At 41.3% G+C, this 14652-nt stretch overlaps 1 protein-coding gene across 4 annotated transcripts in view; it reads left to right on the top strand.

The window, feature by feature from the left end:
* The window catches only part of CD86 (CD86 molecule), a 68358-nt gene that overhangs the window by 21156 nt on the left and 32550 nt on the right, over positions 1-14652 (top strand). For 2 of the 4 annotated variants that reach the window (XM_030329331.1, XM_030329330.1), the window contains exon 1: positions 4022-4128. The exons of 1 other annotated variant lie outside the window; for it this stretch is intronic. In XM_030329331.1, the coding sequence (XP_030185191.1) occupies positions 4112-4128 (17 nt within the window). In that variant the 5' untranslated portion in view covers positions 4022-4111. Of the gene's footprint in view, positions 1-3872; positions 4129-14652 lie in introns of those variants that run through there. One more of the 4 variants, XM_030329327.1, reaches the window with a different exon arrangement.

Below are 14652 nucleotides of genomic sequence, written 5' to 3'. Positions count from 1 at the left end.
TAATCTCACCTGTGAAACCTATTCTACCAGTTGGATAGGGGATTCCATCTTGATCATACAGGGATGCCCTTTCCTTCTTACAGCCCAGTCGTAATTCAGGAAGCTTACCTAGTGCCTAGAAGGAGGAAGGGCCTCAAATCCCAAGACCGTTTTGGTTGCTATTGGCAACTTCACTGTCTAAACCACGGTGGTCCGTGAAGTCTGGCAGCTCTCCACCCCTATGCCACAGTGGGAAATGAGGTTATCTCCTGAGGCCCATGAACCAAGTGCACTGCCTCTGTAGGCATGAGCCATCACTCCCAAAGCTGTTATCCCCTTGGGAGCACTGAGAGGGAGTGCTTTGTTTGATCCCTCCGCTCACAGGACCCAAACAACTCTGCCCTTCCTTCCTCTTGCATCTCAAAAGCACTCTCTTTTCTCTTCACTTTTAGGACATCTATATTATCTCTTCCATGAGCTTTCACAAAAGTCCAAAAGTGCCTTTGACTTTAAGTCACTTCTGCTTTCTCCCCTGCAAAAATCTATGTGTCAAGAAATCTCAGAAAACAAATGCTAATTAACATTTCGATAAGTAATGCCTCTATAATTATTTGTGGAAATTATTTTGTCCTATATTAGAACCACCACCACCTAGAATATTTTTAGAGTGCTTCTTGACTGGTGGCCATGAGAAGCCATTTATGTATAGCAAACAAATCTATAGCTGGAATTGGAAAATTCAGCTAAGTGTTTGGATCTTTCCAAATGCCCACAAGTTTCTAGCTTTGCCCCTCCACCCTCAGAGTAAATCCTAACCATGTGGTCCCAGGGGAATATCTCTTCCCCCAAACCAGCTACCATCTATAGCCACTCCCCTCCTGCTGCTTTTTCTTGTAGCCTTGGCCTCCTCAGACATGAGAACATCTGGGAGTGAGGCATGGAGGAAGCAGCCCCACACAGAAAGCAACTTTCTGAGGTTACTGGTAACTTCCTCTTCACTAAAACAAGGAACTGATTTTCTTCATTTTGTTTAACCTCATCTCAGCATTTGATACTGTTGACCACCATCACTGCTGAACCCCATGCATGCTTGGCTCTGATGACTCTTGGGTAGGCCTCCTTATCAGATTTTTGAGTGGCACAGGATTGGAGGGATGACTAGTACAATGAAAGACATAAAGAGGATTCAGAGTAATTTTGATTGGCTGAACACTGACGTACAAATAAGATGGGGCCAAGAGGTGGTGATATGACATGACATTTGAAAAAAAATCATGGTCAGCCACTCCAGTACAACTGTGTACAGGCTAATTTGATCTCTGACTCATTAGTGAAAGTGATCTTGTCACTATCCATTTCATTCTGTAAGCCCTTTCTGCAAAGAGGTATGTTGACACATTCAGGGAGACAGGTGCCAGTGGGAGAACCACCAAGCTGGTTAGGGTTCTAGAGACCACATTATATGAGGAACAGTTGAGGACACTGATAATATGTAGCTGAGAGAAAAGACTACTGAGGAAACTTATGATATATCTGTTTTCAATTATTTGGAGGGTTCCATGTGAAGGGGTAAAAATACATATCCTGGAAGTTTTAGAAAACAGGACAGGGACACTTATGGGACTGGGGAGTGAGTGGTGGGAGATTTGGGATTATTATAAAGAAGACCTTTCTCTCATAACTGTCATATCAGGTAGTGAGTTTTCCAACATAAGTAAGAAAGCAAAGACTGGACATCCATCTATTGCAGATAACACCGAGGGGAGTCCTTGCTTCAGTGAGAGACTAAAATGACTTTTGATGTCCCTGAAACAACCTTGCAATGCTAATTAGTTCATAGAATTAGAGAATTCCGTGACACCAAATTGTCCTTTATTTCTGCTGCCTGCCTCACTACTTATCTTCCATTACTTCTGTTACAGTGCATTGGATACTACTCTAATCAGGACATGAAATAAGGAGATGAGAGAAGGGATATGGAAAAGAGAAAAAAATAAAACTTTTTTTTTAAATAACCTACCGTATGCCAGGATCTGTGTGAGGCACCATATACATGTCTTCCTATTTAATCCTCACAACAAGCTTATGAGACATTTAATATTACCTCTGTGAGGAAACTAAGGCTCAGAAATTAAGTGACTTCCTCAAGAACACACAGGTATTAACTAGTGGGCCAGAGTTTGAACAACAGGTTTGAACAAACACAGAGTTTGAACTCACCCTTTATTTTTGGTAAATAATACTGCTCTTTAAAATTTTTAGTATTTATATAAAGATTCCTTTTAAAATAAGTCAAGATTAAAATGAATGCATAAAAAATAATACAGATTTTTACATGGATATGAAGTGGTACTAGTAGCTAGAATGACTGAAGTTTGGGAAATACTATTCTAAATATTTTGATAGCAAGACTTCCCAATTTAGCCTATCTGATATTTTGACTGCTGAGTATAAGGAAGAGAAGGAAACTTGAAAACGGAGTGGTATGTAAATTAATTCTCCTGTGCTCTGATACATGGGTAATTTCATGTGTTACAATAAGGAAACTAAATGGACCCTTTCAAATAAAAAAAAATATATGATTGTAAAATCCAGAGGAAAACCCCAGGTGGTGCCTATCCGAGTAAAGGATGAAGTTTCCAAGGTATGCACAGAGAATCGCTGAGAGGAAGTGAAGACCCTATGAGTCAGGGCCCAGGACCCACATAAGAGTCCTCTGGGTTTGAGAGACCCTGGATGGAAGGTGAGGAGTTTACAGACCTGTTTTGGGAAGAATGATCATCACCTTTCCAGTGATTAAGGATCAACTTTGCGCAAAGGTCAAAGTCAGAACTGTAAAGTCTGTCAGGAAGACAGAAAAGTAATAACGAAGACTAAATAGCTGCATACCATGCTCTGTGCCAGGTGATGTACATGCAAGATCCCATTTGTTTTTCAGAACAGTGCATCAAGGATGCTGGTCACATTTCCTGGATGAGAAGACTAAAATGGGGAGATGTTCAATAACTTGTCCAGGGCTCGGTGGTCAAGCCAGGGTTTGACCTTGGACTACCAGTTCCAAACTTGTGCTATGCTACTTCCCCTGCACCACATGTCCTTGCTTGGGTGCTCTTCTCAACCCAGACAACAAACAGCTCTCCCTTTGCTACTTTTAATTTCTCTAGTCCTGCAGGGCCCAGCTAGCCACCAAGAGATCAGAGGAGGCAGGTTCACAGGGAGCTGTTTCTCTCCCGAATGCAAATGCTGCAGGCTCAGAGGCACATAAACGCCTGCCCGGCCCCCTCCCCACTGAGCAGAGGGCTTTTCAGGGCCTGATTGGATCAGGAAAAGAAGCCATACATTTGGATCAGGATTATATGTATGAAGCCTGTCCCTCTCGAAGCACTAGGTTTGGAAAAATCCACTTGGCATTCACACACCTATCACTCTTCTGCTGGTGACCTGTCCCCAGACTCGAGTACCACCCACTTCCAGGAATAGGGGCCAAATTTTCTACATTAGGATAATTAGGATTAGATGAGGATAATTTAAAAACAAGCTGTGTATGTTAATTGGCTTCTAGCAGGATCCATGGAGATATACTCAAATGAATGGTTTGTAGGGGGGTGGGGTGAGAAGAAACATACCCAGTCTCTGGGCTCTGTGGTTGCAGACTGCCTCCTGCAGCCCTGCCAAGCCGGAAACAGTACCTGGTACATGGCTGCTGCATAAAACACTTGTTAAACTGAGCTGAACCTTCACCTATGGGACTCAAAGGCTACACTCCTGGATCTCTGTTAGTCTTTGTCATGTTTGTGGCTGGGCTGTCTTTGGGGAGTTTCCTCAGGGCTTTACATTCACTCACTCTCCGCCAGTGCATTTGTAGTCATTTTCATCGGTGGAAATGCCCACCTGCCATCAGAAGTTATCTGGAACCAGCGCCTGTCTGTGGTGCTATTTCTTTCTTGTCAGTTCCCCTTTCTGCATTTGAGTTCTAGTCTCAGCCCTGACATTATTTCTTTCTCTACAAAGAGTGTTAGGAAGTTATGGGGAGCTCACAAAGGCTCCTTATCGTTTATTCTTAACACCTTGTTTCTGTGTTCCTCGGGAATGTCACTGAGCTTATACATCTGGTCTCTGGGAGCTGCAGTGGATGGGCATTTGTGACAGGTATGTTCTTATGAAGCTTGTATGCTTTGGGAGCTTGGTGTCTGATAAAGCTACATCTGGGGCAGATGTTCAGAGGTTGGGCTGATGGCTGGCAAGGGAGTGGGTAAGAAGGGTTGTGTAATACGTGCATAAAACTTTTGACCATCAGGCTTGATTCTGAGACTGGCTACATTGGAGGTAGGACATTATAGAAATGTGTCTCTTCCATCCAGATCCTTTGTCTGCTTTCGTGAGCTAAGAGACAGGACAGGCAGGAAAACAGAAGGCACCAGTTACCAAACAACCAACAGCTGCCCTTGGCCTCAGGGTGCTGGGGGCTCCAAGGATCTCCACTGCAGGAGAAGGTATCCAAGGATGCTGGCCCTGCCTGAGCCCCTTGTGCCAGTGAGAAGTTCAGAGAACTGGGGCAAAACCCATAGCTTCTGCAGTGGTCTCTGCTTTCTTATTTGGCTTTTCTCTTCCCGTCTCTTTGTCTCCATTTCTTCTTCCCATCTAAATGCCCCCCACAATATTGGCTCCTCTTGGCACCAGAGACCAATAGCTCATTTGAAAAGAAAGTCTTAGGTCCAAAAAGAGCCCATGCAGTGGTTTCTCGTGTTCTGTATACCATGAACATATTTGCATTTGCAAATAGGCTTAAAATAGTGCCTCCACTAATAGTTATTTAAGGAGAGACAGGTGAAAATAATTTTTGGCCAAGGGAACTTCCCACTCCTCTCAAATTGTAATAACTAGGGAGATGATCTATTCCTCTGACATGCAACCTCAATCTTGGGACAAAGGCTGTGGACTTAAATGAGTCTAATTATGTGCACAAGCTCACAGTTCTATATTATTTCATCTGTTTGCTGTTGCAGGTACCATTGATACTATTTACATGAGCTATCCTGTGTATAATGGAAGCTTTTTATAAATCTCTGTTCATTAGCATGTTCTAAATGTATCTGAGTGATTAACTGTGTCCTGGGTTTTAACAGAGAGCATAAAAGTCATGGTCCTTGTACTCTTGAAGCTTTTAGCTTAGTGGGAAAATAGTATTAATAGTCACACTAAAATGACTGTATAGCAACACTGCTTTGAAGAGAAGGAAATGGCTTTTTGTGATTGTACCCACTGTTTAATGACTGTCTTTGAGCTTGATACTTTGGTTGCTCTAATGGCCCTGGATATCAGACATCTCTTCCTGGTGGTAATGAGAATTGGATTTTATGGAGTTGAAGCTAAGGTGGGAGAAGAAAGAGCATAAAAGGTAAAAAAGTGAGCTAAGCCAGATTCTTCAGGAGAAAATCAAGGTTCAAATACCATGTTTCAAAAAGGTGATAAATAAGTTTGGGGGGTCCCTCTCCCAGGAGACTGAAGCTGTGAAGAAATAGAGTAAGAACCTAACATGTCTGAAACAAGCAAGGAATAGGAAGGTTCCTGAGTGGTTATCCAGTGTCCAGGCAAGGGTTGACAATTCACCTTTCATGGTCAGGCAAATAAGAGTGGTTTAGGGGGGCAGTACAGAAGGATAGGGCCATAGGCTAGGTGCACAATCGTTTATTGAACCTTTATCCTCATCTCTAACCTAATATAGAGACTAGTTTCTAAACCAAACATCAGAGTATACTCAGGCTGAGGTTGGGAAATACACACCATTTTGAATACATGTAGAAGAAAAATATGTCTTCGGCACTTTCCATCTCCCCATCAGGGTAGGAAAGTTCCCATGCACTATTCTCCCTCTTTTTAGGAGTATGATTTCTTTCTGAGTTCCATTTCCTATTTAGCTGCATTAACTTGAACTTAACTCTTAATGGCTAAAAACAAAACATTTCTCCCTTCTAGCTAGCATTTGCATTTTAATAGGGGCTTTCAAAAATGCCTAAACCCAAGGAATGAGTAATTTGGGAATTCCAAGCACCAGGGTAGGGCTGGTACACAGAATGGGGAGAGGGGACGTCCCTCAAATTGTGCCCTTGATACATTGGCTTTCTCTCTTTGACCATGGTTCTGGTTCTGAGACAACAGGAAGGGGCCCTCTTAAGGGGCCATGATTGGCATAAATGCCTTTTAGTGAGTTCTGGGTTCTTATTTGTGGTAGGCAGAGCCCTTGACCAGATGTGTACAGACTCACCTGTAAAACTTTGCATGATGCTTACCCACAGGCACCTTTTGGCAAAAAAGGAAAAAATGGTTTCCAAAACCATTAATAATTTGGAAAAGAGATGCTCCTTGACTCAAAAATATCTGATTTTGGGGCATCTGTCTTGTACACAAACTTGCTATAAGGAGACTGGAAAGCTAACCATGCTATGTATGTTCCTTCTTCCGGGAGTGAGGGGAATGGACTCTTAATTTTAATACTTTAGTTACCTACAATATCAGGGAATGAATAAAAGCAGCCTTCTCCCCCATATGAATCTACATAGATATTTTTTCTTTGTACCTATTCATCTTTGATGCTGTTGCCCTCATATCTGTGTGGAAACATTGTGCTCCCAAATGAGTATGGGAAAGGACACCTAATCAAATTAAGGCAGTGTTAGGTATGAAAAATTTCCACAAATGGGAGTCCAGGAGGATTTGCTCCAAGAAGAGATTGGAGACCAAGTCAGACATATGATCCAGTGTGAGCTAGAAAGAGACATGTTTGGCATGGGAACTTAACAAAGCTCAAGATGGGTGACACACATCTATAGCCAATCATCTATGCCCACCAGACACCAGGAAGTGTTCACGTTTTCATCAAGGTGTCGCTCATGCTCTTCTCTTTCTTGTCCGTATGCTGGTTCAGCCTCTTCATCTGAGGTCTTTGAGAGTTTAATATTGGCTTTCTTGATACCAGCCCTCACCCCTTCCTCAGACCACTGCCAGGCTCATTTCCTTTAAACTTTCATTACATAATTTTTCTGCTTCCAGACCATCAATCCCAAACTCTCAATTTTCTATCACATCAAATATAAACTCATCTGACATACCAGACTGCATTAAGCTATCCTACTCTACTTAAAGAAATGAACTTCCCATTATTTGTGCAAGTGAAAAAGTAAAAAAACTCTGTAGCATCCACTGTATTAGTTTACTAAATAAGAGTGATTCCTGACACTCAGTTGAATGAATGAATAAATAAACCAATCGATTAATACCTTATTCTCATCTCCCATACTTAATCCATCACCACATCCTGTCAATTATAATCCTAAATATCACTTGAACCTATCCACTGCTACTTCTGCTACTACCACCCTAGACCAAACAACCATCTTCTTCATTTAAATGACTGCAATAGTCAACGGATTGGTCTTCTGGCATCTGTTCTGACTTCCCTACTATCCACTTGCTACACAGTAGCCAAAGTCATCTTTTCAAACTACAAACCTGATTATGTCACTCTTCCACTTTAATTTCTTCAGTGATTCACATTGCACTCAGAATAAACACCAAAATCCTTTGCTGACCCTTAAAATAAGCATGGTCTGGCCTCCACTGACCTCTCCAGGCTTGTCTTCCACCCCTCTAGTCATTTAAGCCACATCAACCTTCCCTCATGTCCTTCTTGCCGTGGTGCCTTTGCACCTGCTGTTCCTTTTGCCTAGAATCCTTCCAAGCTACCCCCTTCACCTATCTGGCACTTTTCAATCTGTTATGTTTACCTAAAAAACTGCCCCTAAACTCAGCAGCTTAAAACAATGAATATTTTACTCTGTCTTACAATGTTGTGGGCCAGAAATTTGGGCAGGGTTTTGAGTGATTTTTCTGTTCCTCATGGCATCAACTGAAGTCACTTGGTGGTTGGTACTAAGTTAGTGAATGGGCTAGTATAGAACTTCCCTGTCCAATTCAGTAAGCACTAGCCACATGTGGCTACTGATCACTTGAAATGTAGTTCATCTAAGTTCTGTAAGTGTAAAACACCGACAAGATTTTGTACAGAAAAAAGAATGTAAAATATCCATTAATAATTTTATATTGATTATATGTTGAGATTATAATATTTTAGATATACTGAATTAAAGAAAACATATCATTAAAATTAATTTTTACCTATTTCTCTTTAATTTTTTATTTTTTTTAAATTTTTTTTTCTTTAATTTTTTAATATGGCTATTGGAAATTTTCAAATTGCATATGTGGTTGCATTAAATTTCTAGTGGATGGTGCTAATCTAGAGCAAGGATCACCATTTTTTTCTACAAAAGGCCAGATAGAAAATATTTTCAGCTTTGCAGGCCTGACAGTCCACTACTCATCTCTACCACTGTAATGAAAAAAACAACCATAGACAATAATTAAACAAATGGGTATAGCTGCATTCCAATAAAACTTTATTTACAAAAATAGATGGTAGCCAGATTAGGTCTGCAGGCTATGTTTGCTAACCTCTGATCTAGAGCTTCCAAGAGTTTTTTAAGTTTATTTATTTATCTTGAGAGGGAGAGAGAAAGCATGAGCAGGGGAAGGGCAGAGAGAGTGAGAGAGAGAATCCCAAGCACGTTTCACACTGTCAGCAAAGAGCCCAATGTGGGACTCAATCTCATGAACTGTGAGATCATGACCTGAGTCAAAATCAAGAGTTGGACGCTTAACTGACTGAGCCACCCAGGCACCCCTAGAGAATCCAAGATTTTATTCATATGTCTTGTGGCTTGGCAGAGATGGCTGGAAGGCAGGATTCGGCTGGGACTGTTGAACCAAACATCAATGCATGGACTCTTTGGCATGGTGGTCTTAGGGTAGTGGGACATCTTCCATGATGGAGTCTTCCAAGAAAAACAGAAGCTGCAAGGCTTTTTATGAAACATCCTTTCTGCTGTATTCTATTAGAGAAGTCTCTAAGGCCAGCCCAGATTTAAGGAGAGATTAGACTTCACCTCTTCATGGGAGGAGTAACAAAGAATATGTGTCCATCTTTAATCTATCACATCATTCTTCAAATCTCAGTTAAGACTAGTCCTATTATAGGCATTCAAATTACCGTGAAACTCTCCTATGTGGCACTTGTCATTGTTAACAAATTTACATCTATCTGTGTGATTCTTTTGCTCCTTCACTAAACTATAACCAACCATGTGAAGAGGTTCCTGGTTTTGTTCATTATTATATTCTAAGCAGCTAGCACAACGCCTGGTTTAATAAATATTTGTTGAATGAATGAATGATATTAGGGCACAACTTTGCAGCCATTAACTGTACTAATAATATTGATCCCACATTTCTCCATATTGCTCTCAAGCATATCACAAGACACCCCGTCAGAGGCCCTGTTAAAATTCAGACACATTCCATTCCCAGCAATCTTATGAATTTGTAGTTCAGAAACTTTATAAAAAAGGAAATAAGCCTACCCTATTCCTCCCAGTACCTCAAAGGTGATAATAGCTGCTCTAAAATTATACCTTCAGATTCTGGTGCTCTGAGACGTAATTCATGCAGCATGTCAAACCAGAGGCAAACCAAGGCCCCAGGCAGCTTGTGATCCTCCTGGACTTCACTCACAATGCCAGTACAGCAAGCTTGGCTTGTCCAGTCACAGGATGAACTGACAGAAGGCAAAGGACCAGGCCCAGAGTACTGGACTGAGTCCGACCTAATCTTCCCTCCATCGAGGCTGCAGCATCATCTCCTGCTTTGCTTAGAGCAAGGACTCTTGTATGTGCCAGGAGGAGATAAGCATTGCCACCTTCCACACTGATCCTAGAACTTAAATTGTAGTTATATGTGTACACCCTATCATTTTTTTTAGTACTGAGTGAGGGACCAAGACCCACACATCTTTACATCCCCCACAACCTGTAGAACAAGCCTGTCACTGAGTAAATTCAATAAATGTTTACATGAGAGAAGGTCTCAATGATCAAACAATTTTCCTTAGACACCAGCAAACTTAGCATTTTTCCTGATACCCTGATCATGGCTAATACTCTAGATAAAGTTGTGAAACAGGAAACAGTTTTCTTTGTTGACACCAGCTTGTACCTTGAATTCTTCTCTCACTTCCTGTGACATCATATCTGCACTCCCCAGTCTCACCCTCTAGCTAACCACCATCACCCCACCTCCCTTCATACAGCCTCTTGCCTGAAATAGATCCCACATGCTCCTTCAGATCTGAGACACCAAAGATACCTTCTTTATCCCCTCCTCTTTCTGCCCAAATACCTGAATTTCCCCCAGAGTTCTTCTAGGTGAGACTTGCTGAAACACAGTAACCTGTGCCTGCAGCTAAATCCACACTAGAACGCTGATAACCTGTTCAGGGCTGGAGTGGAGAGGAACGTTCTCTGCCTGGCACAGAAAGGGTGTTCAAGTAATATTTGTGGAATGAATAGAAGCTCGGACAGAAACTCTTCTGATGGAAGGGCCTTTTGGCTCCTCCCACCCCCATCACAGCACCTGCCTCTCCCGTAATGTACACTCCGATCCCAGGAGCCACCTTCACACTTGGCCTTTGGGATGTGCTGCTCCCCTGCTACCTTAAGAGTGGGTAGAATCATAATCCTTTCTCCTTGCTCCCACAGCACAGCTGAAACTGGTTGGAATTTTTAAAGGAACTCTATCAGTGTTAAAAAGAACACAATGATACTGTGTGGGTTTAAACCTCAACTCTGTCATTTACTACCGGGTGGCTAGGGCAAGTTCCTTAACCTCTCAGCAGCTCCGTTTCTTCATCTGTAACTTGGGGGCAGATAATCACACTTGGCTGTGAGGAATAAAAGTGTAAATAGTCATTCAGCTGACTCTCACTCATGGTCTATGATGAGCCAGGCATATACAGTAAGGGAAAGTGGGGTGCTAGGGTAGGTGCTCTGCTTTGGTTTCTACAGTGGGCCTCCAGCTACATGGAGGCAAAAACCTACTATTAGATTTTTGGTCAGTTCACCTACCTACAGACCTTATTCTGCTCACCACTGACAGAAATCTCTTCTCAGAGAATCCCCCCGTAAATTATTAGGTTCTTTCCTCTCCCATTCCCCTTTTTGCTCGCTCCCTTCAAAAGCAAGAGTATCTACTTCTCAGGCCCTCTGGAGAAAGCAATGACTTGTGGTTGTGGTTGAGAGTTTATTCCTGAGGGAACAGTGACGTTTCTGCTCTTCTTCAGAGCTGAAAACATTGAAGAAACTGGCTTCCCAACCCAAGCCTGCATCCTCACACATACGCCATGTCTAGAGTTGAGAGAAATTCTTCACATGGGGTATAGAGGATCATGTCAATCTCAAGTATTTTAGCACCATATTTTACGAGGGTCTCTGACAAACAAAATGTCCAAAGTATTGTCCAGGACAGTGTGTAATCTTCAAATTAACGTTAGTAAAGTTTACTAAAAAGACTCACTGCTGGGCCAGGATTTTGAGGAGGGATGTAATCTCTGCCCCCAAATTCTTAAAGGGCTTTCGCAGAAGTGTATTAAGGTTTCTCTGCATAGCTCCAGAGAGTGACACCAGTATCAATGAGAGGAAGTTAAGGAGAGGCAGTTTTCGCTCAGGGGAAGAGAGAATTTCCAAATAGAGAAGTTAAAATGGTATTGATTTCCTTGTCATATGCAGTGTTTCTCCCCAATATATGAATTACAGGGACCATCTGTCCAAGATTTCTTGGGCCATACTGATTCATGTAATAATTTGCATTAAAGGCGATTTGTTAAATTTATAGTGAAATATAATTTGATTTTGTGTCCCTGTTCAACACATCACCTCAAGGAAAAACAAATCTTTGGCTAGGTCAAACATGCTGATTTTTGGATTGCAAACAATGGGAGATTCCTATAGTAGATCGTAGTTCAGACTCAAAGGATTCCCAGTCCTCAGTTTCTATGACAAATAGGATGCTGGTGGTGATTTAGTATGAGGAAGTGCACAGGAATCAAACAGAGAACTCTCTAGGCTCTACCATTGAGTGGTGTCAGCTCTGGCCCAACAGATAATGCCCAAGCTCTGTAACCTATTGAAATCATTGGAAGGAAGAGACAGATTAATTGGGAGCAAGTGTGAGATTCACATACTGAACACATACTGTGTGCTTCAGCAACTGAACATATTTGCAACTCAGTGTCATAAAGCTCTATTTTCTAAGTAGTTACCAATTCACACTAATTTTTTAAATATTAAAGAGCTCCTGCAAATTAAGAAAAACTTGTAAAAAGCCCAAAGATTCAAAAGTATGTAAAAGAAATGTATGGACAGTACATGGAACAAGAAATGTTATCTCTTATACATTTGAAAAGATATTCAAACTCATAATAAAAGAAATTCATTCTAAAATTACAGTGAGGGGCGCCTGGGTGGCTCAGTTGGTTGAGCGTCCGACTTTGGCTCAGGTCATGGTCTCACGGTTTGTGGGTTCAAGTCCCACATCAGGCTCTGTGCTGATAGCTCAGAGCCTGGAGTCTGCTTCGGATTCTGTGTCTCCTCTCTCTGCCCCTGCCCCACTTGTGCTCTGTATCTCTCTGTCTCTCAAAAACAAATAAATGTAAAAAAATTTTGTTTTAATTACAGTGGGAGGGGTGCTTGGGTGGCTCAGTCAGTTAAGTGTCCAACTCTTGGTTTTGGCTCAGGTCATGATCCCATGGTCTCATGAGTTTGAGCCCTGCATTGGACTCCATGCCAACAGTGTGGAGTCTGCTTGGGATTCTCTCTCTCCCTCTCTCTCTGCTTCTCCCCCACGTGCACTACTGTCTCTGTCTCTCTCAAAATAAATAAATAAACTTAAAAAAATTTTAATAAAAATTAAAAAAAATAAAATTACAATAAGAACCACCTCACATCCATTAGGATGAATACCATAGGGAAAGAAAATAACAGATGTTGACAAACATGTGGAGAAATTGCAACTCTTGTGCACTATTGATGGGAATGTAAAAGTATGCAGCTGCTGTGGAAAACAGTATGCCAGTTCCTCAAAAATTAAAAATAGAATTACCATATGACCAGTAATTCTACTTCTGACTATACACCCAAAAGATATGAAAGCAGGGCTGCAAAGAGATATTTGTACATCCATGTTCATAGCATTTTCACAACAGCCAAAAGGTGGAAACAACTTAAATATCCATCAACAGATGAATGGATAAACAAAATGTGGCATATACACACAGTGAGATATTATTAAGCCTTAAAAATGAAGGAATTTCTGATACAATCAACATGGATGAACCTTGATTAAATTATGCTAAGTGACATAAGCCAGTCACAAAAAGACAAATACTGTATGATTCCACTTATATGAGGTACCTGGAGTAGTTAAATTCATGAAAACAGAAGGTGGAATGGTGGTTTCCAGGGCCTGGGTGGAGGAGAGAATAGAGAGCTAGTGTTTAGTAAGTAATGAGTTTCTGTTTTGCAAGATGAAAAGAGTTCTGGAGATGGATGGTGATGATGGTTGCACAATAATGTAATTGTACTTAAAACCACTGTACACTTAAAAATGAGTAAGATGCGCTCTCTCTTTTTCTCAAAAAAAGAGCGGGGGTGGGGTGGCGCATGGGTGGCTCAGTCACTTAAGCCTCCAACTCTTGATTTCAGCTCAGGTCATGATCTCACAGTCATGAGATTGAGCCCCACAACATGCTGGGCATGGAGGCTGCTGAAGATTCTCTCTCTCCCTCTCCCTCTGCCCCTCCCCCATTTGCATGTGTGTGCTCTCTGTCAAAAAAAAAAATGGGTAAAATGGTAAATTTTATGTTATGTGTATTTTACCAGAGTGAAAAATAATTAAAAAAATTTTTAATTATTATGTTTATTTATTTTGAGAGAGAGAGAGAGAGTGACAGTGTGAGTGGGGAAGGGTAGAGAGAGGGGAGACAGAGTCTGAAGCAGGCTACAGGCTCTGAGATATCAACACAGAGCTTGTTGCAGGGCTCGAACTCACAGTGAGATCATGACCTGAACTGAAGTTGGACACCTAACTGACTGAGCCACCCAGGCACCCCAAAAAATAATTTTTAAAAGTTACAATGAGGGGCCACCTGGGTGGCTCAGTTGGTTAAGTGTCCCACTTTGACTCAGGTCATGATCTCTCGGTTTGTGGGTTTGAGCCCCACATAAGGCTCTATTCTCACAGCTTGGAGCCTGGAGCCTGCTTCAGATTCTTTGTCTCCCTCTCTCCATGCCCCTCCCCTGCTCAAACTCTATCTCTCCCTCAAAAATAAATAAACTTTAAAAATTTTTTTAAATAATAGAAATGAAAATTACAATGAGGTGTCATCTTAACTTTCCTTATTAGTAAAGATGACAAATTAGAAAACATGTTATGTTGGCAAAAGCTATGTGAAAAAAAGCATGCTCATAGGGGACATAAACATATAATCTTAGGGGAAAACAATTTTTCAATGTTTCAAAGATTAAAATTGCAATTAATTTTGACCCTTTGGTCAAGCCATTCTACCTCTAGGAAGATAGCTTACTCCCACAGTGATTTTGCATATGATCAAGGTTTTTCATTGCAGCAAAATACATCTATTGATAGAGGCTGGTAAAATAAATTATTATCACTCAATAGAATACAACAGAATATGCAACTGTTAGAATGAAGATACCCAGTACATGC

This window comes from Lynx canadensis, chromosome C2, assembly GCF_007474595.2.
Source record: "Lynx canadensis isolate LIC74 chromosome C2, mLynCan4.pri.v2, whole genome shotgun sequence".
In the NCBI taxonomy this organism is placed as follows: domain Eukaryota; kingdom Metazoa; phylum Chordata; class Mammalia; order Carnivora; family Felidae; genus Lynx; species Lynx canadensis.
The sequence above is the reverse complement of the archived record's forward strand: the minus strand, read 5'-3'. Positions and strand labels throughout refer to the sequence as shown.